This window comes from Indicator indicator, chromosome 22 (genome assembly GCF_027791375.1).
Source record: "Indicator indicator isolate 239-I01 chromosome 22, UM_Iind_1.1, whole genome shotgun sequence".
NCBI lineage: Eukaryota > Metazoa > Chordata > Aves > Piciformes > Indicatoridae > Indicator > Indicator indicator.
Window position 1 is genome coordinate 5,689,202 of NC_072031.1, and position 23,201 is coordinate 5,712,402.

The 23,201-nt window shown below is 59.1% G+C and overlaps 2 protein-coding genes across 2 annotated transcripts; one reads left to right on the top strand and one right to left on the bottom strand.

The window, feature by feature from the left end:
* The first annotated feature begins 1,609 nt into the window (after positions 1 to 1,609).
* Positions 1,610 to 13,753, top strand: ERN2 (endoplasmic reticulum to nucleus signaling 2). Its single transcript, XM_054391287.1, has 24 exons — positions 1,610 to 2,034; positions 2,120 to 2,213; positions 2,479 to 2,562; positions 4,483 to 4,600; positions 4,913 to 4,946; positions 5,486 to 5,558; positions 5,878 to 5,950; positions 6,040 to 6,162; positions 6,248 to 6,349; positions 6,589 to 6,850; positions 6,957 to 7,035; positions 7,115 to 7,265; positions 8,403 to 8,524; positions 8,711 to 8,884; positions 9,377 to 9,620; positions 9,886 to 9,976; positions 10,450 to 10,639; positions 11,276 to 11,375; positions 11,488 to 11,687; positions 12,366 to 12,513; positions 12,606 to 12,733; positions 12,995 to 13,118; positions 13,424 to 13,491; positions 13,562 to 13,753. The coding sequence occupies exons 1-24, from the start codon at positions 1,610 to 1,612 to the stop codon at positions 13,751 to 13,753; spliced, it is 3,399 nt and encodes a 1,132-aa protein (XP_054247262.1).
* Positions 13,754 to 15,831: 2,078 nt separating this feature from the next.
* PLK1 (polo like kinase 1) lies at positions 15,832 to 21,308 on the bottom strand. Its single transcript, XM_054391288.1, has 10 exons — positions 20,904 to 21,308; positions 20,625 to 20,793; positions 20,363 to 20,507; positions 19,913 to 20,006; positions 19,153 to 19,372; positions 18,585 to 18,743; positions 18,315 to 18,392; positions 17,678 to 17,832; positions 17,091 to 17,273; positions 15,832 to 16,038 (listed from the first exon to the last, which is right to left on the bottom strand). The coding sequence occupies exons 1-10, from the start codon at positions 21,306 to 21,308 to the stop codon at positions 15,832 to 15,834; spliced, it is 1,815 nt and encodes a 604-aa protein (XP_054247263.1).
* Positions 21,309 to 23,201: the final 1,893 nt, after the last annotated feature.

Sequence of the window (23,201 nt, forward strand, 5' to 3'; positions counted from 1 at the left end):
CACCTAACAGGCTCCAACCAGCCTGCTGAACACTGCACCTGCTGCAGCTGATGTCTGCTGCTCCTTCACATGTCAAGGGCCAAAGAGACCCAGTCCCCTCATGGTGACCCTGTCAAGGTGCCATATCATGGTGGTCTGCTCCATACCTCCCCCTCAGCATGTCCCTCAACCATGGGCCATGAGGCTCCTGCAGCAGTGCTGGCTGTGCAAGCCAGCAGAGAGGGCTGGCCCCAAACTCCTCCTATTGTTTACTTTTCTTCCTCTGTAACTTGATTTTTTTTTTTTTCCAGTGGAACTGTTCCCATTTTGCACTCCAGCCTTTTGCCACTCAGCAGGATTAGGTCATTGGTATCTTGTGTTAATTAATGTCCTCGTCACTAGCAGGGGGGCCAGGAGAGCTCTGGCAAGTCTGGTATGAACCACGTGGCATTGGACCTTCTAGCCAAGGCTTAGCTTCCTGTGGCTCATGAAGTCCTCTGTGTGTCACCTGTCTTCTGAGCCATTCACTCTGGGTTTGTGTTCTGAAGCCTCAGCTCTTGGTGTCCACTGCAGGAGTAAGGCAGGGCCTTGGAGTGGGGGATTTTAACTCCTCTATTGCCAGGGGAGGGCAGATGATGAAAATTTAGTCTTAGATTTGCACTGCTGTTTTTTTTTTTTTTTTAATGTCACCTCAACTGGTTATCCTCTTGTTTTATTCTGTAAGATTAGTCATGAATTAAAATTTGATAATTAAGTATTTCTGTGTTGGAGTCTTTCAGCCTTCTGTGCATGGTGAGCTCCTTCCCTGTGAACAGCTGCCAGTGGGGGTGTGTTGGGGATGTCTGCAGGGAGGTGAATGGAAGGGGAAGCACATGAGAAGCTCTGCTCATTGCCCCTCTGACACCATGTGTGCCTCCCTCCCAGGCTGGGGAGGGTGCTGCCGCTGTGCCCCACTTCACAACAAGAGGCTCTGAAGCTCCTCCAGCCCCCTGCCCTAATGAGCTTGCTTTAGGCTGCAGCTGTCCTGGTGGTGCTGAGCATGCTCAGCTCCGAGTCACACGTGGAGGCAACCTGCTGTGATGTCACCAGTTCCACTTGTGTTTCCCAGAGGCAGGTGCTCAGGAGAAGCTGCTCTGCTGGGCTCCAGCAGCCCTGGCTGTGTAGCACTTGGCAGACACTGCTGGTGTTCAGTTGCTGGTGGGTGCCCACTGCTGGCTTTAGGAACTTCCTCACCCCCGCACCTAAAGCCTCCAAGAGGTCTGAGCTAGTTCAGTAGTTCTAGCACTGAAATAAAGTCCACAATCTCTGGTAAATGGTATAAAAAAGGGACGAGGTCCTGTCCACTGTGATGTCCAGCTGTGCCCTAACTCCGCGGTGCACCCACGGGGGGCGAACCCTACTGTGAATCCATTTCAGGTGCAGTTTGTCCTTTGGGGAGGAGCTCAGTGCCCTGCTCTTCACTGAAATGAGGCTGAAAGATTGTCTCAAGTGGGTTGGTGCCCAAGGAAGAGCCTCTGCTCCTCCGCGCTGGGGGTGGCACACACAGGGACACTGCCCCACGCAGGGGCAGATACCACACACGGGGAGGGGAATGCCACAGGCAGGGGGAGATGCCACACACAGTGGGGGAATGCCACAGGCAGGGGGAGATGCCACACACGGGGGGCATGTCTCCTTGCGGTCGTGCAGGGAGACCGGAGGTGCCAGCGGGGCGCAGGGTGCAGCCCGCGTCCGCCCCTCGTGCTGCGCGGGGCCGGGCCAGGCCGGGTACGGGGTTGGGGGGGGCAGGAACCCGCATCCTGGATCCGCCCCGTCCCCGCTGACTCACGGCCCGGCCCGGCCCGGCCCTGCGCGCCGCGGCCCCGATATGTCCGGGACATGGGCGGCCCCTCCGCGCCGCTGCGTCTGGGGCTGCTCCGGGGGCCGCTCCGAGATCTGCTGGTCCCGCTGCTCCTGGTCCCGCTGCTGCTGGTCCGACTGCCGGCACTGGTACGGACTGGGCTCGGCCCGGGGGGGAGATGCGGGTGAGGCTGTGTCGGTGCTCGCGGGCGGGAGGTGCGGGTGCTAGCCTGGGTCCGCGCGTGTGGCTGTGCCCTGTGTGTGCCCCATGGGTGGGAGTGCCTGTGCCCTGGTGTGACAGCGCGGGCACCGTGCTGTGTGTCAGCGGGCACTGGGTGCTGGTGCCTTGGGTGCCAATGCGTGGTGACACGGGCAGGAGCATCTTGCTGCTGGCCGTGGGTGAGGGACTTCTGCGAGTGCACAGGGGCTGGCACCCAGGAGAGTGTGTTTTGTGGGGTGAAGGGGCAGTCAGGGTGGTGGCAGGTGGGGCCATGTGGCTGCAGGGCAGGTGGTGTTGGCAGTGTAATGGAGGTGAGTGCTGCTCACCAGGGCGAGGGCCCACACGCAGAGCCCAGAGGTTGTTCAGCTCTGCCCAGAGAAGCATCTCCAGCTCTGGGCACAGCTGTGGCTGAGCTGAGGCCCTGTTGCTCCTGCCTGCAGAGGCTGTCAGCATGGTGCCCTCGGGAGCTGGGTGGCAGCTCCCACAGCCGGTGGCATTTCGAGCGACAAGGGCAGTGTGCCAGGGTGGGTTTGGCAGACGTGGGTAGCACTGCCCAGGCAGAGGAAGCAGCAGACACTGGCACCGTGTTTCTGCTTGTCCCCCCCCATCACTGGGGCAGCGAGCGTGCCCCAAGCCCACATCTCACTCTGGGCTCAGCATCATCCCTGCAGGTACCAGGCTGGCATGGAGAGAGCCTCAGGAATCCTGAGGACATCCCATGGGAACAGCAGCCAACGCTTCTGGGCTGGCAGCTCCTGCCCATCTAGCGCTCCCAGTGCCACCCGTGATATTATGTGGGGAGCAGGCTGGGCAGCCTGGCCTTTGTCCCAGTGCCCTGTCACCAAAACACCAGCAGCTGCAGAAGAGGTGGCAGAGAGGGCAGAGCGGAGCCTGCAGCCTGCTGTAGCTGGGCTGGCCGGGGGGGGGCGCTCAGTGCTCTCTGTTCTGCTTCCCTTGTGCAGCTGTCCACAGCACCAGAGCTCCTGGCTTGCCTTGACCCCACAGTCAGCCCCTCATGTCAGCCCCCAGCCCACCTGCGTGCCCACACGGTGCTGGAAAAGCTGGGCAGTGGGCAGCAGTCACCCTCCTCTGCCTGCCACATTGTGTGCCCTTGACAGGGAAGAGCTGGAATCTCTCTCTGAGCTCACTGGAAAATTAAGCAAGAAGGGCAGATAAAAAACCTGGGCTTGAAGCAGAGGGTCTGATGTGAGGTGTGTTGGGAGGGAGCTGGTGTGTGCTCCTGGCATAGGTGCAGCCTGAGAACAGACAGCCTGGCATCCTTGCAGGCTGCTGTCTGTGGTTGGAGCTGGAGGAATTTCAGAGGAGTGTGTGTCTCCTGGCCCTGCTCTGCCATGGCTGGGCTGGTACCACCATCAGGTCCTGCTCAGCAGATGGCACAGGGTGATCCCTGCTCTGTAGTCTGGTGTATCTCCAGGCCAGGCTATGCCTGGCTCAGGCTCTGGCAACTGGTATAGAGCAGGGGAAGGGCAGCAAGGGGGCTGCCAGGGGATGTCATGTCCAAGGACATCCCTTGGGCCACTCCACATGATTGATTGGCTTGACTGGCTTCTGCATCGTGGCCAGTGGGGAGTCTGGGCACTATTCTGCCCATCCCAGGTGTCAGGAATGGGCACTGCTTTGATCCCAGACATTGGGGACAGACCCTGCTCTGCTCCCTGGCACTGGGGACAGACCCTGCTCTGCTCCTTGGCACTGGGGACAGCCATTCCAGCCTTGCCTCCACCTGAAGCCGTTTGGGTGCCCATGCTGTTTGCGGATCCCTGTTTGCTGACAGGGTGAGGCTGGCGTGTGTGCCCTGGCTGAGCTGGCACTGGCTGCATGCGGAAGCAGCAGCTCCTCTTCCCCACCTGGCTTTGCAGCCACTGCCTCCATGTCGTGGCCGCTGAGAGCTGCAGCTCTGGAGGCCAGGACAAGCAGTGGCTGCATTTCTGGCAGGAGAAGTCACCCAACTTGTTTGCTTCCGGAAGGAGCCCGAGGCTGGGCCGTTCGAGTCACCTCTGGAGAGGCTCCAGGGACTGGGGCTGGGAGCAGCCAGGCTGCAGCTCATCCCAGGGGAAAGGAGGGAGAGGGAAGGGGAAAGACTGCACCCACCCCAGGTGGCACCGGTGGGATGTGATGGGTGCTGCAGCAGCCTTAGTGCCATGGGTATGCAAAAGACAGCACCTCTGGACAGCTGTTGGCAGATGTGGGTACAGGTGGGGCTGCAGGTACAAGTGGTCTTGACCTGCTGGTAGAAGGAGGTGAATTATGTCCAGCTCTCTCTTGTGTCGCTGGGGATGAGAAGGGACATTGGGGCCCTTTCCCACAGTCTGCTGCCATGGTGTGCTGGGTGCACAGGGTGCTGGGCTGCCTGAGATGGCCCAGGTCATGGTGGCTTGTCGCCAAGCCTGGCCTTGCTCTGAGGACAGCATTTCTGTCCCTAGTGCCTCAAAGGTGGTGCCGTGACAGTCCCAGAAACGCTGCTCTTCATCTCCACGCTGGATGGAAACCTCCATGCAGTGAGCAAGAGCACTGGTGACATCAAATGGACCCTGAAGGATGGTGAGTAGTGACCTGGGGTGCTGGCTCCCAGGACTTGTCCCTGCTGGAGGTTGGGGATGTACCTTCTTGCCTGGCTCCTGCTGATTATGCTCTGGGCCAGCTCTGGGGTGCTGCTAGCTGCAGCTCCAGCCCCAGCATGGGTGTAGGGGAGCAGAGCAGCTGGTGGGGCAGACCCCCACTGGCAGCAGTGCCTATTCTGGGTGTGAAATGCAAATCTGTGGAGCTGGGCTCGGGCAGTGCTCTGCACACAGTGTCACGTTGTCCTACGCCTGGGGAGCGATGCTGACGGCTGTGTTTTGCTCTCTCTTTCAGATCCCATTCTGCAGGTGCCTGTTTATGTGGCAGAGTGAGTGTCCCCCCCGTGGGCAGGGTGCCTTTTTCAGGGAGGGCAGCCCGTGGGCTGGGCAGGAGCTGCTTGGAAGTGCACGATGCCCTGATGAACCAAGAGGTCCAGTGCAGGAGAAGAGAACCTCGGAGCAATGACCCTGCCAGCCTGTACACCTTCCCTTGTGTAGCTGGTGATGAGCAGCTGTGGGCTTGCAGCCTCTCCACAGCCAGCCCAGAAGCTCACAGCACCACCATGCACAAAAGCATAGGAGAGAAGTTGGGGAAAATCCTTCTGGAAGTGCAGAGGGAGGCAGGAGAGCAGTCTCCCCCGGGCAGGCAGGACATGGAGCCAGCACTGCTGACAGCTGTGTGGAGTTACAGTGCTGACTGGGGCAGGAGGTTGTCTCCTACCAGAGCCAGTGCTGGAGGGTTCCAGGTTTCCAGCCCTGCAGTGGATCACCCTGGAGCAAACAGCTGAGGGTGGTTCTTTAGAACAGCTCCTCTCAGCCCTTGGCAGTGCCCAGCTCAAGTTTCATCTTCCTCTCTCTTCCTTTCCAGACCTGCGTTCCTTCCAAACCCCAGTGATGGCAGCCTCTATATTCTGGGAGGAAAAAACAAGGAAGGTTTGATGGTCAGTGGGGCTGTGGGCATCCCCACCCCCCCACAGCCTGGGGGTCACTGGGCTGGGAGTCCAGGTGGACCTGCTGGACAGGACATGTAGGGCTTTTGGTGGCTCCTGGAAGATGTCAGCTGAGCGGGTGTGGGGCAAACACAGCTGGGACCCTTCCCCACCACTCTGTCCTGTCCTGCTCTGGGCTGAGCAGTGAAGGCAGGGAGGAGGGAGAGGCTGTCCCAGGGGCCTCTCCTTTCCCACCCCACTGCCAAAGGCAGGAAGGCTGCAACCTTGGGAGGTTTCTCTGCCCCCACATGCACGGTGCTGTCTGTTGCAGAAGCTGCCGTTCACCATCCCGGAGCTGGTGCAGTCCTCGCCGTGCCGCAGCTCGGATGGGGTCCTCTACACCGGTGCGGAGAGTGGGGAGGAGACACGGTGAGGAGCAGGGGACAGACGGCAGGGCTGTGGGGACTCATGGACACTGCACTTTGCTTCCCAGGGAAGAAGCAGGACACCTGGTTCATTGTGGACCCCAAATCAGGAGAGAAGCAGACCACTCTCTCCACAGAGGCCTGGGATGGTCTGTGCCCGTCGAGCCCCCTGCTCTACATCGGCCGTACCCGTAAGCCAGCCTTCCTCCCGGTTTGCCCACCCAGCCCCAGGACCAGGGTGCTGGGCATGACGTGGTGCCCTGCTGTGGTCCCTAGAGTATGTCATCACCATGTATGACACCAAGTCTCGGGAGCTGCGCTGGAATGCCACCTTCTCTGACTACTCAGCCCCGCTCTGCAAGGAGTGCCAGCACTACAGTGAGTGGCCACCGTGCTCCTGGGAGCCAGGGGAGCCACAGGAGGCAGCTCACCCAGTGGGACCCTGGTGGTGCAGGGACCTGGGGAGGTGCTGCTGTGCCCAGCGGGTCTTGGCCCTGCCAATTGCTGGGAAAAAAGGCTGCTGTGCCAGGCACAGCTCTGCTGGGAGCAGAGCAGCTAAGGGAAGGGCTCAGGGCTGGTGGCAGGGTCCCCCGGGCAGCTCCCTCTGCTCTGCCCAGAGATGGCACACTTCGCCTCGAGCGGCGACGGGCTGCTAGTGACACTGGACAAGGAGAGCGGGGAGGTCCTGTGGGCACACAACTATGGCTCGCCCGTGGTGGGCATCTACCTGTGGCACCAGGACAGCCTCCGCCGCGTCCCACACCTCAATCTGGCCATGGAGACCCTGCGCTACCTGACCTTCCACTCACAGGACATCCACCTCCTCAAGGGCAGCTACCAGTCCCCGAAGGACTTCTCTGCCACCAAGACTCAGCTGCTGTAGGTGGTTCTGTGCCCTGGCAGCTGGTGGCATTGGCCCTGCTGGCGCCTGGGCTGCCCTGATCCGTGCTGGGTGGAGGGGCTGATGCCTGTCCCTGCCTTACAGGCCAGCGCTGTATGTGGGGAAGCACGCGGCCAGCTTCTATGCCCTGACCTCCCTGGTGCACAGCAGCGTGGCGCTGGTGGTGAGTCTGCTCTCGGGGCCAGCTGCTGCGGGCACGGCTGCCAGCCGCCGCTGCTGCTCCATGAGCTGTCGGTCCCCAGCCGCAGAGCATCACCCTGGCCAGGATCGACGGCCCCACCACGGACGACGTCACCATGAGGGAGTCGGGGGAGTGCGAGATCACGCCCAGCACCGACGTCAAGTACCCGCAGGGCAGCATCGCCTCGCCCCGCAACCAGTGGCTGCTCATAGGTGGGCACTGGCAGTGGGCACCGGCGGTGGGCAGCCGAGGCTGTACCTGTGCTCTTCCGTTGCCCAGCTCCTTAGGCTGCTGAACCCCTCGTGAAGCCATGGAATTTACAGTCTGGCCCGGGAAAAGAAAAGCAGCAGCGCTGTCCTTGAGGTCTCAACCACAAGGGAGAGCTGGCCAAGCACTTCTGCAAGTGTTTAAATTATCAGCAGGTGTCAGGACACAAATGAAGTATTTTATAAGCCCTGACTCCCAGGAGCAGGTCCCTGACTCCCAGGAGTGGGTTCCTGACTCCCAGGAATGGGGCTCTCACTCCCAGGAGTGGGTTCCTGACTCAGCAACACCCTCTAAGACTTTCACTGCTTAGCAAGTGACACTTTGTGTGAGAGGCCTGAACTCTCTCTGGTCTCAGGCTGCCTGCAGGAATCCTACTGCTCTCTTTCCAAAGCTGGAGCTATACCAAGGGCTTTCCCTGTGTCCTTGTTCCCGCAGGGTGCCCCAGAGTGCTGCCAGTGTGTTTTGGGGTGGCAGCAGCCCCACCTGCTCTGCTCACTGGGGTAAATGGACCGAGGCTGTGACTCACTCCTGGGGACTGTGGTGACTCTGGCTTGGGCTGATTGCAGCCCATCCTTGTCCCCTCCCCTCAAGGGGACCCTTTTAAGCAGGGCTGCTGTGGGTGTGCCACTGCACACCAAGCCTGGCATGCAGGCTCTGGGTTCCTTACCCTGCTCTGTGGTTGCTGTCACCAGCGTTCTTCTCTGCTCCATGATGGCTGTCACTGGGGTCCTTCCATGCTTTGTGGTTGCTGCCATTGCGATCCTTCCCCACCCCGTGGTTACTGTCAGAGGTGTGATGGCTGCACTGGTGTGTTTGGAGGTCAGGATGGTGTCTCAGGGTCATGTCAGGGAGGCAGAGGAGCAGAGTCAGCCTTTCTCTGCTGGCTGCTGCTGCTCCAGGTGCCCCTCTCTGCAGATGGAGCCAGCAAGTTGTAGCCATCGTGTTGTGTGTCCCATGAGAAGCAAGACTGCTCCAGGAGAGCAGAGCTGTGTGCCTAGCCCACATTGGTGCTGGGGTGATGAGGGCCTGATGCCATGACCAGAGATCCACTGATGGTTTTCTTCACTCTCCTCCCACCACAGGGCACCACGAGCTGCCCCCTGTGGTCCACACCACGATGCTGCGAGCCTTCCCAGAGAACCTGAGGAAGACCACGGAAACCATCATCTTCAGGGCTCCTCCTGCCAGGACCATGTTCGATGACGTGAGTGGTGGAGCTCTGCTGGGTCCCACCTTGGCACTGGGAAGAACCTCAGGCAGTGCTGGGTCACTGAAGGGCTGGGGCTCAGCTGTGGGTCCCCAGCCTGGTGTAACATGGGGAAGGGGTGCCCAACCTGAGTGCCTGGAGAGCTGTCCCTCTGGTGTCACCTGTGCCTGGCATGTGTTGCAGTTCCTGGCCCCAAGCAGCTTGGAGGAGCCGGCTCTGCGTGGCAAGGAGCACTCCCAGCTGGACCCAGCACCAAAGCAGATGGAGGTGTACCCTGAGGCTGGCACCTGGGACCTGGTGCTGGCTGGTGTTGGCACAGTTCTGCTGGGTGGGGGAATCCTGTTCCTCCTGGTCACGGTGAGTGGTGGTCACTGGAGGAGCCTGCTGCAGGAGCTCTAACAGTGCTCCACCAAAATGTGAGGAGAAATTTCTTTGGTGTGAGGATGCTGGAGCCCTGGAGCAGGCTGCCCAGAGAGGTTGTGGAGTTTCCTGCTCTGGAGAGTTTCCAAACCCATCTGGACATTGTGATTCTGGGCAAACTGCTGTGGGTGCCCCTGCTTGATCACGGGGGGGTTGGACTAATCCCCAGAGGTCCCTTCCAACCCCATCATGCTGGGATTTGGGGGTTCTGTGAAGGATTGGGACCTCCCTTTTTTTCTCGTCCTTGTAGCACAAGCAGCAGTGCCATGGCTGGGATGAGCCTTGCAGCCCCTGTGCTGTCTTGAACCCGCTTGTGGTACCCAGCTGAGGCTGGGCACGGCACAGACTTGTGGCTTGTGCCCCACTCTGCCCATACCCCAGCTCTGCTCTGGGCACAGGAGCTGAGTGCTGCCCTGGTTTGTGTTCCAGAGGCTGCAGAAGCAGCACGAGGTGCAGCAGCTAGAGAAGCAGATTCAGCTCCTGCAGCAGCAGCAAGAGAAGCTGCTCCCAGGCAGGGTCTCTCAAGAGGATGTCCCTGCAGAGCCCAGGGAGCCAGCACTGGGCCAGGGCAGCCTCTCACAACTCTCACAGAGCTCCAGCCACTCGGATCACCTGAAGGACCTGCCTAATGGGATGGGCAGCCCGGATCCAGATGTCTCAGCAGCTGCTGAAGGTGTGTGCAGGTGGGAACAGGCAAGGGGTGAGTGGCTCTGTCTGTAGATGTGTCACCCAAAGCTGGAGCAGAGATGCCCTAGAGATGAGAGGGCTGCAGCCCAGCTGAGATGGGGAAAATGCAGATCTCTCGTGGATCACCATGGGCTACGAAAGCCTTGCAAGAGCAGGGCCAAGGAACAGGCCAGGTGGTTAAAGGTCTGGTGTCCTCTGTATAGGGCTAAGGCTCACAGGCTGAGGGTGGCTCTGTCCCTCTTCCTCTGCAGATGCAGAACCAGATGTGGTTGTGGTTGGGAAAATTTCTTTTAACCCCAAGGACGTGCTGGGCCATGGAGCTGGAGGAACCTTTGTCTTCAGGTGAGTGGCACCCCTGGACTGCTTTGCCCTCATACCACTCTTCTAGGAGCCACAAGAACAGCTCCAGGGCAGCTCATTCCTTGGCTGGTAGCTGCTGGTTCAGGGGCATTTGAGAGTGGGTTGCCACCTTCTCCTTCCCATGTTCCTCATCAAAGCCACCTGGGAGGTGGGCTCACTGTCTTTGGCAGGTGTCCCCTCACACCAGCACACTGTGCCCCTTTCCCCTCCTGCCTGCACTGGGCTCTCAGGCAGCTACGCTGTGCCTGCTCCAGGTATTCCTCAGCAGCTCCAGCCCTTCCTAAGGTTCCCCTGGCTCTGGCCGAGACCTGACTGTCAGAGCGCGGAGCAAGGGGGCGTTGTCTTTGGGAGTCACCCCCAGGTGCCCCAGGCTGAGGACCCTGAGTTGCCAGCACTGGGCTCTGCTCTGGCTGGGGAGGGTCGTGCATGGACACCACGGCTGAGCCTCCACGCAGGGGCCAGTTCGACGGCCGGAAGGTGGCCGTGAAGCGGCTCCTGCCCGAGTGCTTCCATCTGGTGGACCGCGAGGTGCAGCTGCTGCGGGAGTCGGACGAGCACCCGCACGTGGTGCGCTACTTCTGCACCGAGCGGGACCGGCAGTTCCACTACATCGCCACCGAGCTCTGCGCCGCCACGCTGCAGCAGGTGGGCACGGGCCCGCGGGGGTGCCCATCAGGTCAGGCTGCCTCTCTTGGCACCTCTGTCCCCGGGGCCTTGCTGGGAGCAGGGCACTGTGCATGCCCGCGAGAGCTGAGTGTGCCCGTGGGAGCTGGGAGCTGTGTATGCTTGTGGGCAGGGCTGGCAGCAGCAGCTTCTGGGTTTGAAGCCCGTTTTGGGGTTCCTGGCCATGGGCACACAGTCCTGCTCCCGACCTACTTCCCAGCTTTCAGAGGGAACAGGTGGGACTGGACATTGGCAGGATTCAAGGTGATTTGGAGAGGCCAAGCAGCTGGCAGCAGCACTGTTTCTATGCCAGCCAAGGCCCTGTCCCTGTTTTCTTGACCGTTTGCCCTCAGGAGGGACATGACAGCTCCAAGCCTTGGCATTGGCCAGAGCTGTTGTTCCCATGCTTGGCATGGGAGAGAAGCATCCTTTTGCCTCTCCGTAAAGCAGAGGTATCCCTGGAGCTGTGGGGATGTGAGGGCACCAGTGAGGGCAGTGTGCCACACAGGCTTGTCTCCTTCCACCTCTGCCAGCCTAGTTAGAAGTCTCTCTGGGCAAGCCTTGCCTTCTTTGCCCGCTCCATCAGGCCTGAGTCCTTCTCTTTCTGCCTCCCTGCAGTACGTGGAAAGCCCCAGCTTTGACCGCCGTGGCCTGGACCCGGTGTCTGTGCTGCGCCAGACCATGGCGGGGCTGGCACACCTCCACTCCCTCAGCATTGGTGAGCAGGCAGGGCTGGCAGGGCGGGCAGGGTGGGCAGCATGCAGGGCAGCAGGCAGAGCTCTGCCCTGCTCCAGCCCTGCCGGGTGACACCCTGCATCCTTCTCTTCTAGTCCACCGTGACCTGAAGCCCTGCAACATCCTCATTTCTGTCCCCAGCCCCCACGGGCAGATCCGAGCTGTCATCTCGGACTTTGGCCTCTGCAAGAAGCTGCAGGGGGGGCGGCACAGCTTCAGCCTCCGCTCGGGCATCCCTGGCACCGAGGGCTGGATTGCTCCTGAGGTGCTGCAGGAGGCCCCAAAGGAGAACCCGGTCAGTCAGCTTGGGATGCTCTCCTCACCTCGGGTGCTCCTTGAGTCCCCTGTGCTGGCAGCAATCTTGCTACATGTTGCTGAAATGCACAATCCAGACCAAGGCTCCAGGAGCCCAATCCAGCCTGGATGCTGAGCGCTGGTGCTCCTGGCTAGGACCTCCCTCGTCCTTGCTGCCCCTCATGGGTTCTGTGCCCTGCTCTGTTCAGTATGGAGCATCTTCTCTAGCTGCAGTCCTTGGAAACTCAGAGTGGGAGGTCGAAGGAAGCCTCTGTGCTGGGTTAGCAGCTCAGCCCTTGATGTCTTCTCAGCTGCTTAGCACAGAGAATTCTGTTCCTACTGGCAACCACTTGCCGTAGTGGTCCCTGGCAGGGCACACACTGGTGCTGGCAGCATGAGCCACATACCCTTGTACTGGGGTCAGCCTGCAGAGCTGAGTGAGACACCAGCAGTCCTGGTGTGTCCATCTGACTATGGAGTCCTGCTTTCTGTCTGTGCCTCTGAAACCCTCTGCCCTGGTCTGGTGCCGCTGGCAGCGCTAAGCAGGGCAGGCAGGAGCCTGGCATGAGGTATACCCCAGCCCGCGACCAAGTGCTCACACCAGTGAGTGAAAGTGGGAGGTGAAAGCTTTCCCTGCCTTTTGCTGCCAGGGCCTCATCTCCCCGTTGGTGTTTTGCAGACATGTGCTGTGGACATCTTCTCAGCTGGCTGCATCTTCTACTATGTGGTGTCAGAGGGGCAGCACCCGTTCGGGGACAGCCTGCGGCGCCAGGCCAACATCCTGTCAGGCTCTTACCAGCTGAGCTGCCTGCAGGAGGAAACTCATGGTGAGACCCTGCCCCACAGACAGGTGCCCATGGGAAGCCCTGAGCCCAGAGCCCTTTTGGGGGTGAGCTCCCTGCTGTGCTGTTCCCTACAGACAAGCTCGTTGCACGAGAGCTGATTGTGGCAATGATCAGCCCCGAGCCCCAGCATCGGCCCTCGGCCCCCATGGTCCTTGTGCATCCCTTTTTCTGGAGCCAGGAGAAGCAGCTGCAGTTCTTCCAGGTGAGCTGTCCCACCGTCAGTGAATGCAGGTGTGCTCCAGATGCTCTGTAAACCATCTGCAGGGAACAGCCCTGTTTGGGTCACTGTGCTCACTGTGAGCTACTTTGGACGGGGTGGAAGGCTTCCTGGGGTCGGTGGTCAGGGCCAGACCCATCTTGTGCAGCCTCAGTGCTGGCTGGTTCTGTTCCCTGGCACTGGATGGGTGGCACAGGGTGAGGCCCAGCAATGTAGCCACTGTGGTCCCTGCCCTTGCTCGTGCAGGACGTCAGTGACCGCATCGAGAGGGAGCCTGCCGAGGGGGCCATGGTCTCTGCCCTGGAGCAGGGGGCACGGGTGGTGGTGAGGACCAACTGGAGGATGCACATCTCCCTCCCACTGCAGACAGGTGAGCCTGGAGCCAGCCTGACCTGCAGCCTGATCCTGCTGCTGCCTCCCACATGGAACTGGGACTCCCAGTCTGCTGCCTTTTACTGGGCAGGAGGCAGCTGCTTGTGCCTAGGAGCTGAAAACTAGGCTGGGTGAACATGCCAGTCCTCATGCCAGAGAGCGGAGCAGTGCCCAGCTTCACTGCAGGCTGTGGTGCTCACTGTGCACTGCCAGTGCACTGCCAGGGCTCAGGGTCGGGCTGGTACCAAGGGGACCTTGGCAGCCACACCCTGCCTCGCTCAGCATCTCTCCTGCTCTGCCCAGACCTGAGGAAGTTCCGAACCTACAAGGGGGGCTCAGTGCGGGACCTGCTGCGGGCCATGAGGAACAAGGTACAGCCACCCCAGCTCCCCCCGTCCCCATGACCCCCCACTCCTGCTCACCTCCCTCTCTCTCCTGCAGAAGCACCACTACCATGAGCTGCCAGTCGAGGTCAGGGAAGCCCTAGGCTCCGTCCCCGATGGCTTTGTGCAGTACTTCACCTCCCGCTTCCCCCAGCTGCTGCTGCACACACACAGGGCCATGAGGGTCTGTGCCCATGAGCGACTCTTCCAGCCCTACTACTGCCAGGGACCAGGGTATGATGGCATGTGACACACCCAAGGATGACACCTGCATGGCTGCTCCTCCCTGCCCCTTGGACTCTCTGGTGTCCTTCTCTCCCTTCCTGGGGTGAGGTGAGGCCCCAGGAACAGCTGGTCACCCGGCATGGGGTACAGATCCAGAAGAGGTGGGCACAGGGTGGCACTGCGCTCTCACCTGAGGTCTCCTGTGCCAAAGAGGAACCCTCTGGGTACTCCCCTGTGCAACCACTCATAGTCAGACCCAGCATCCTGGAGGCATTTGTGTCAGAGAAGAAGAGCTCCCTGTGGTGGACACAGTGGATGGGAAGAAGGAAGAAAAGGCACCTTGTGTTCTCCTGAGGGCAGCTGGCAGCAGGATGGAGCCAGGCTGGGGCTAGGTCCCAGCAGGGATCAGTGAAGCCTGGTCCTGTGCATCCTCCTGAGCCACATCTCTGGGAAAGCAGCAGTTTGAGCGGTGTCAAACCTGCTCCTGACCAGAACTGATGCAGTCTTGACACTGAAGCTGAGCCTGCAGCCCAGCACAGGCTGAGGCACAGCAGGGTGGCTCTGTGCAGCTGCCCCAGGGTTTGGACCTGCTGTGTGCATCAGGGCTGAGGCTTGGGACCCCCAGCCCCATCCTGAGAATGAAGATTTGAATCTCAGCTGGGCTGAGAAGATTTTTCTCCCTTGTGCCCACCAGCAGCCTGTGATCATGGCAGGTCAGAGCTCCTGTGCCCAGTGGCCCCAAGCAGCTTGTGCAGCAGCTCAGGCCACACAGGGAAGGAACCTCTCTTCTCAGCAATCCCTTCCTTGAGCCTGCTGCTCCCACAGCCACTCCTGCTGCCCTAGAGCAGGTGTCCCATGGGTGTTGTGGGCCAAGCATCCCCACAGGCATGCTTCACAGAAACCAGCATCCAGGAGCATTACCCAGCAGGTCCTTGGGCAGCTGGAGCTCCTTGTGAGAGCAGCAATGATTTTGTACATTTTGATTGTGTGCTGGGGTGGGGGGTGGTGGGGATGTTACACAAGGTTGGGTTTCAGAACACTGGCTGGCCTAGAGCATTTTATACAAAATGTGATTAAAAAAAACACTAAAAAGCTGCATCTGCTTAAAAATAAACTGTCCCTAGAGCACCCCAGGGTGCTGGCAGTGAGGAAGAGTGGGAGCAGACACAGAGGAGGGTACTGTGTTCTTGCTAAAGTCTCCTACTAATTCTATAGTCACATTTGTGAGCATCTTGTGTAGTAAATGGAGGCAGTGAAAGGGTACACAGGAAGGTGGGGCTGAGAGCTTCTGCACCTCTCCTGCAACACCTCCAAGGTCTGCCCTGCTGGAGCAGAGCACTAACAGCTCACAGGCATTTCCTCTCTTCAGCCAAATATCTTCCAAATAAGCTTAACCCTTATCCCTAATCTCCTATCAGGAACTGCTCTGTGATGAGGTGGAGCAGGGCTCAGCTCAGCCAAGGGCAATCAGACAGCATGAAGACAGCTCTTGCATGGGGAAGCCAGAGGTGAGGTGCTGTTCCCTCACCTGCAAGCTGAAGGGAACCACACCAGGTTGGGCACTGCAGTAAACAATCTTTAATCAAGTAATGCAATATAAAAAGAAGTTCAGGTTCCAGGTAGATAAATTTCAATAGTAAAAGGCTAATTGCTCAGTCTTACCCTGGACCTGTTAAAAATGTCTCACCTGAACGTCCACAAGAGGAAACAAAGGCCTGGAGCACGAGCATGGCCACACACAAATAACTTACATGATAGTCCTGCTCTCCTGTACTTTGTTCTCTCCAGAGAGGGCCCAGGAGCCTCAAACTAGAGGGTTGGTGCTGGCATCAGGCTTTGGAGCATTAGAAAAAAACCAATGGGTGCAATTAAAAACCAGACTAGTAGGAGTGGGGAACAACAGCCCTTCGGGTAAGCAGGCAGAAGGAACAATGCTGTCCCCACAGCATCAGGAGCTTTCTTGTGGCTGCTGGACCATAACCAGGAGTGGAGCCCAGCTGTGAGGGGAGGTTACAACATGAGCAGGGGCTCCACCAGAGCCCCCCTCCATCCACACAGCCAGGACAGGTTGGCACAGACAGATAAGTCCACGCAGAGCAAGGGCTAAGCAGTGGGCTTGACGCGGATGGGGCCAGACTTGGAAGCCAGGAGCTTCTCCACCATGGTGCGGGCGTAGCGCAGGCGCGTGGCCAGGTCCTTGCAGCAGCCATGCTCCTCCATCAGGCTCAGCTTGTACGTGCGGAAGTCTCGCTTCTCGTCTATGTAGGTGACAGCAGCCATCAGAGGGCACAGGATGACTTTGGTGTGGTCCTGTGGGGAGAGGACATGGCGTCACCCTCGGAGCACCCTGCCTTTGCTCAGGACGAAGTGTCCTGGCAGCAGCCAGGGCAGCCCAGGGGCATCCAGAAGCATGTTGATGAAGGGCACGAGTGGCCACCTAAGCCTGTGCAAACTGCTGGGGTAGGGCCAGAGGAGGGCACAAAGATCAGCAGAGGCTGGAGCACCTCCGCTGGGGGAACAGGTTGAAGGAGTTGGGGCTGACATTTTGTGGCTGGGAAATGGTTCTGGTCTTCCTGAGTCCCTCTTTGGCTCCTCAGCTCTGTCCATTCTGGTTGGTTGTGCATCCCCAGAGCATGGACAGCAATGGGAGGGAGGGGATTCTGCCCCTTTGCTGTGCTCTGCTGAGACATCCCCTGCAGTGCCGGGGCCAGCTCTGGAGTCCTCAGCACAGGAGACATAGGGACCTGTTGGAGCAGGGTCAGCAGAGTCCACAGCAATGGTGGGAGGGCTGGAAACCCTCTGCTGTGAGGCCAGGAAACCCTCTGCTGTGACTCCAGGCTGAGAGAGTTGGGCTTGTTCAGCCTGGAGAAGAGAAGGCTCCAGGGAGACCTTAGAGCAGCCTTCCAGTACCTGAAGGAGGTTACAGGACAGCTGGGGAGGGACTTGTGACAAGGGCTTGCAGTGACAGGATGAGGGGCAATGGATTTCAGCTGAAAGAGGGCAGACTGAGACTGGATATTAGGAAGAAATTCTTGACAGTGAGGGTGGTGAGAGACTGCAACAGGCTGCCCAGGGAGGTTGTGGATGTGTCCTCCCTGGAGGTGTTCAAGGCCAGGCTGGATGGGGCCTTGAGCAAGCTGGTCTAGTGACAGGAGGTTGGGTCTGGATGATCTTTAAGACCCTTCCAAGCCATTCTATGGATCTATGAATAAAAGACAGCCCCTTGCTGAGTGAGAAGTGGTGGCTGGCACCAACAAGGGGAGCGAGGAACCTCCTGGTGCCCAGCTCAGGTTCTACCCTCCCGCTGCCCTGATGTCCCACACAGCCGGACTCTCGGCAGCCCTGGCGGGGCAGAGGCTCACCTGGAAGAAGTTGATCTGCACGGTGCCGTTGCTGAGGTGCAGGATGATGGCGCTGCGGGTGCGGAACCAGGTGCAGAGGTAGGGCAGCCGCGCCAGCTCGTCCCCTTCCCGCGGCGTGATGTTGGCGCCTGCCTTCAGCAGGTGCTCGCTCATGTAGTTGCGGAAGTACTTGAGTAGTGTGATCTGCGGGGGAATTGGCAAGGGCTGTGAGCAGGCAGGCTCAGGAGGACCCCACCCACAGGGGCTGGTGGCACCCTCCCATCTGTCAGAGATGTCGCTGCACACCGGTGGTCACACCTGCACAGCCTGCTCTCTGACTCTGCTACGTGCAAGCCTCGTGAGCACTCAGCTCTGTGAAGCTGCTCACAAAGGAGCCTCGGGTAGAAACCAGAAATGAGCACAGCTGCCAGTGTCTGTCCTCGGGGCCATGTTTTACCCAGCTTTAAGGATGCCCACAGAACGCCAGCATCTCCAGTGTGCAGATGTTTCTCCCTGGAACCCACCCTGCTGAAGACCAAGCGGGCTGGCAGAAGCCTCACCCTGAGCGGCCACCCCCTGAGCTGAGGGCTCCTGTCCTCAAGACTGACCTTCTTGTTGAGGGCAGGGGGGTAGGATCTGACAGTGAAGTAGGACTCGGTGCTGTTCTGCTCGATGTACTGCAAGCTGTCCCCATCGTTGTACATGATGAGACGAGTGGAGTCATTGAAGAGAACTCCCACACTGTTGTCACACAGCTGGTAACCTAGTTCAGAAGGGAGCCACAAAGCTTTCAGACACAAGGAACCACTGGTTGTGTGAAATACAGCAGCAGAGGGTCCCAAACAGCCACCCCACCAAATCCTTGCCAGGTCAAAGAATCTCCTCTTTGTGGGCATCTAGGGGTACTTTCTTCTCGTTGGATGTGTCATTCTCTTGCTGCTTCACCAGCTGCAGAAGCAGCTTTGGCTGCCTCAGTAGGTACCTGAGCTCACTGTGGAGCCAGAGCAGCCATCTCATGCAGCAGTTAGCCATTTTCCACCTTAAAGCAGCCAGAGCTGACATTTGGTGACCACTGCTCTGAATTCACTGGATATTTGGGAACATTCCTAGTGGTGGTCTTGGACACACACCCTGGGATACTGTGATTAAAGAACAAGACCAGACCATTGCAATACCCAAAACAACACTTCCCCCCAGCCTCTTCAGAAGCCAGACAAGGCTGAAGTGCTGCCCCATGTTATTTACCTAGTCCATATTTATCTGAATAGTCCACCCATTTGCTAACCCAGAAGATGGGAATGCAGGCTGGGTCTTCAGCTTCTTCTGTAAAGGGGAAAGGAGTTGTTAGACATTTCACAGCACCCTGTGCATCCCAGCAGGGCAAGAAGACAGACAAGTAGCTCCTACAGTGCCCCTCAGCCTTCCAGTTTGAGGTAGAGGTCAGCTTGTCTCTCAGAGACAGAGAAGTAACTTCTCCAGGAAGGGCAATAGCTGTGGAATTGTCTCCAGACCCACCTTGCCTCACTATGGCTCTCTCAGAAGGCTTGGCTGAGTTGAGTGCAGTCAGCTGCTGCAACATGTCTGCCAAGTGACAGTTCACAGCATCGCCCAGCTCCTGCAGCCCCATTGCATCCTCCTTCTCAGGCAGGTGCTCTAGTGCAGGGCTGTCTGGTCCTGGCCAGGAAAGAGAAGCACATGGAGGTATGAGCAGGGTCCTCAAGGCACCAGAGTTACCTTCTACCCAAACTTCAGGAGACATGTGAGGTACCATAGATTTCATGGGTTGGAAGGAACACTCAGAGGTCATCTCGTCCAACACCCCTGCAGTCAGCAGGGACATCAACTAGAGCAGGTTGCCCAGGGCCACATAGTGCCAAAGCCCAGTGCTATAGTGCTGGCATTTCTCCCTGTGTCAGCTCTGGGCAAGGAGACCTCCCTCTCACTCACAAAATGCTCCCATTTCCCTGTAGGAAGTGGGAGAAGTGGGCAGGCAGCACCACATCCCCCACTGACAGTGCTGGATGCACCAGCAGGCTCCCACCAGCCCTGTGGTTCAGTCTCACCTCCCAACCCTCACTCTCACCTTTGTTGAGAGCAGTCAGTGGCTTCCTCCCATTCAGCTCCAGCCCACTGGGAGCAAGGGAGAACCTGGGTGCCATGGTGAGGCAGCTGGTGGGCAGGCGGGTGGGGATGTAGCCCGACGTGAAGAACTCGTCACTCAGCAGCTCATCGATGGTCGGGCGTGTGGCAGGGTCAGACCTCAGCATCTTCTGGATGAGGTTAGCAGCTACAGGGTTGATGTGCTAAGGGGACACAAGCAGGGTTGGCAGAAAAGGGTCAGAGGGGACAACTTGCACAAGCAGCAAATGGGGCAACCTTGGGGAAGCTGTGCCTGGAGCAGAGCTCCTGCATGAGCCAGGTGAGTAGGATGCACATCTGAGGAAAGGGAATGGGTGATGATGGAGAGCTGGCAGCTGAGGGCAGGCAAAGCCTAAAATCAGCTTTGGCAAAACCGTATCAACAGCAGCAGGGTGAGCTGGAGACATGGCCTGGACCTCATGGTCTTGATCACATCCCATTTAACCCTACATACCAACTGCCCAGCTGGGATTTTGCTGGATTATAGAGGAGCTGCTGGTTCTCCAAGAGGAAGCTGTGGCCCTATGGATTCACTCCATCAACTGAGACCTCCCCTTCCCAACACTCCACAACAGGAACCATATCACCGACATGTGAGAATTCACTAAGTGCCAGGAAGAGGACTGTGCAGTAGAGGGTGACAGGAATTGCTGCAAGGTGAGTGGGAAGGTACAGAGAGAGCCTTCCCACGGGAAGCAGCATACCTTGGGGATCGTGTAGTCGTTCTTCTTGATGCGGATGTATGTCTCCTTCAGGCAGGAGGTTTCAAAGGGTGGTTTTCCCACCAGCAGAGTGTACCTGTGTGTTTACAGGGAAATGTGAGTGCAAATGAGACCCATGTGCAGAAGGGACCCCATCCTAAGCACACCCCAGGGTTTTCCTGGCAGAAAGAACGCACTCAACATCAGCCACACAGGAGCACAAATGCATGTGGCATGTGCCTGGCTCCTGCCCCCAGAGAAGGGAGGCTGGGATCTGGTGCTCCCTGAGGAAAGTTCCAATTAGGGAAGTAGAGGCTTTTAGGAAGTGCCAGGGCTAGTGCTCCAGAGACAACACACCCAAAGCTTTGGCACACACCAAAACCCACAAGGGCCAACAAGCCCATGATCGCAGGGACTGCCCGGTCCCATGGCCACATGAGGCTTTTTACTTACATGATGCAGCCAATGGACCAGATGTCCACCTCAAAGCTGTGCCCCTTCTTGCCCAGCACCTCCGGGGCAATGTAGTTGGGAGTCCCACACAGGGTCTTCTTGCGCTCACCATCATACTCCACTTTGGTGGCCAGGCCAAAGTCACCTGGGAGAAACAGGGAGATGGGGTACGACTGGAGATGGCCAGAAAGGCTGGTCCCCGGGCCATGGGGCAACCAGGGAGCAGGGGGGACTGGTGGGTCATAGCGTCAGGAGCACCTACCGATCTTGACTTCCATGTCATCGCTGAGGAAGAGGTTGCCCAGCTTGAGGTCGCGGTGGATGACGCGGCTGCTGTGCAGGTACTGGCAGCCCAGGATGGTTTGCCGCAGGTAGTACCGCACTTCGGGCTCGCTCAACACCTTCCGCCGCTTGTGCAGCTCCAGCAGCGACTGCGGGAACAGTCAGTACCGGGAGGAACGGTCAGTAATGGGAGAAGCCGACACGCTCCCCTCCTCCAGGGGTGTCCCGCCGCCCCCCACCCCCTGCACCAGCCCCTCACCCTGCGGCGGCAGAGTTCCAGCACCACGTAGACGAAGTTGGAGTCCTCGAAGAAACCGTGGAAGCCGACGACGTGGCGGTGGGCCAGGCTGCGGTGGATGGCGATCTCCATGGACATTTTCTCCTTCTGGTGCGGCTTCACCAGCAGCGACTTGGGCACCACCTTGCCCGCGAACACCTCTTGACTCTCTGCCTCTGTCAGTTCGTAACACCGGGCGAAGCCGCCCTTCCCCAGAAACCTCCCGCGCACAAAGCTACGCCGGGTCCGCGGGTCCACCAGGACCTTCGGCACCTCCTTCCCGCCGGTCGCCGCCGAGCTGCCCGTGCGGGCCGGCTCCACTACGGCCGTCGATCGAACTACGGCCGCCGCATTCCCAACCGCCGCATTCCCAATCGCCGCGCTCATGGCTGGGTCAGGTCTGGGTGCTGAGGAACAGGAGGGGTGCCGGGAACGGACAGGAGGAGCAGAAGCAGGCAAAAGCGATCCGGAGCAGACAGCGGGCACAGCAGCGGCAGGCGCTGCCCGATTCAAACACGGCTCCGGGACGTTACGCGCCGGCCGCCGCTCCCTATTGGCTGAAAGGACTTAAAATCCAAGCCGCCCGCCGCGGGGCACCATGGGAGCGCTGGGGGCGGAGCCGGAAGCGCAGAGCTCGTGCGGAGAGGGCCGGTGGTGGCGGCAGCTCGCGGGCTGGTGCTTCCGGTGCGAGCGGGACACGCGCGGGGCCGCCAGCAGGCGCGCGGACTCCATCCGCCGGCTCCAGCTCGGGTCGGCGCGGCCCGGCCCGGCCCGGCCAGGTGGCTCCGGTAGAAGTGGGGGCCCGCAGGCCCCGGGACAGCGGGGGAGAGTGCCGAGCGCGTGGCGACAGGCGGTTTGTGTCGGGACACTCGTGATAGGGTTGTACCCGGCGTGAGTTTTATGGAAGAGAAGCCGCAACTCGCCTGGTCACTTCCCTGCGGCTTCCGGTAACGGTTCTCCGGAGCCAGGCAGGGATCCGGAGCAGGGAGACCTCTAGCAGGTCTCCACGCTCACCCCAGGACCGGGTCCTTCTGCTGATTTCCATTCTGTGGAATCCGCACACACACAGTCTTGGTGGCATCTTCAGCCTCTCCCTCGTCACCCAGGGTGACATTTCCCAGTTCAACACAGCCATGTATGACTTCGTGAACCGTGTCTCCTCCTCCTCTCCCGAGACTCCCTAGGCTTACAGAGCTCAGGCTTGCAGAGCTCTGCACTCCCAACACCACTCACCATGAGCAATGACTGTGGGATTCTCTGAGCACTTCACTGCATCAAGCCAAAACAGCACAGAACCACTAACAGCACTTTGGCCTCTGAGCCTCCAGGGACAGGTGATCCCACAGGGCTGTCACCGGGATGAGGACAGTGCCTCCACCTCGCATAGCCTCCCTTGCCCAGCAGTGAAAGCAAATTCTTTCATCCCTGGCTAACAAGAACAGATGGTCCTGGCCAGCATTTCCTGTGCTTTGTCAAGGTGTTAGCCCTGTGGGTGCTGCTGACCTTCAGCTAGTGACACGAGCCATTGATGGCTCTGGGGTAGTTTAGAGAGCTCAGCAGCTGAGCTGTTACTCCCTGGGATCACTTTGGGAAATTCTGCTCCACACCAAGCACACGTGGCCTCCATTCAACTGCTGGCTTCCTCACCTTCCTGCACAGCCTGTTCCTACACAAAGCCTTTTCCTACACGAAGCCTGTTCCTACACCAAGGGCTGCAAATCTGCAGAGCCATCAGGATCTGTGTCTCTCACAGCCCAGAGTGGACATGGGGTGGAAGAGGAGGTGTGTGAGAACATCCTGAGATAAGAGCAGCACAGCCCATCAGATGTGGACTTGGCACATGGGAACATGGTTTAATGGCCACGGTGGTCTTAGCTGGACAGTTGGACTCAATGATCAGAGGTCTTTTCCCACCAAAACAATTGTAGGATTCTATGCTCAGCCCTGCTCGGAGCAACTGGAACCAAGCACTCAGGATCAATGACACAACAACAGCGAGCTGGTGTTTGGAGTGCTCAGTGTTTGTACAGGATTCCTGAAGGAAGGGGCTTCCTGGGAATTCCCTCCCTGAGGACCATGCCACCCCATGCAGCTGCAGCTCCACTGTGGCTATACAAAGGCCTCTCCTGGAAGCCAGGGTTTAGTGTGCTGCGCTGGAGTGAGTGGCCCATGGGGAACTGGGCAGGATGCTGCAACCCACTGACTCCATCTTCCGGAGCTGGCAGAGGCGTAGAGGTGAGCCCTGGTCAGAGGGACGCTTCAGAGGACAGGATAAAGTGG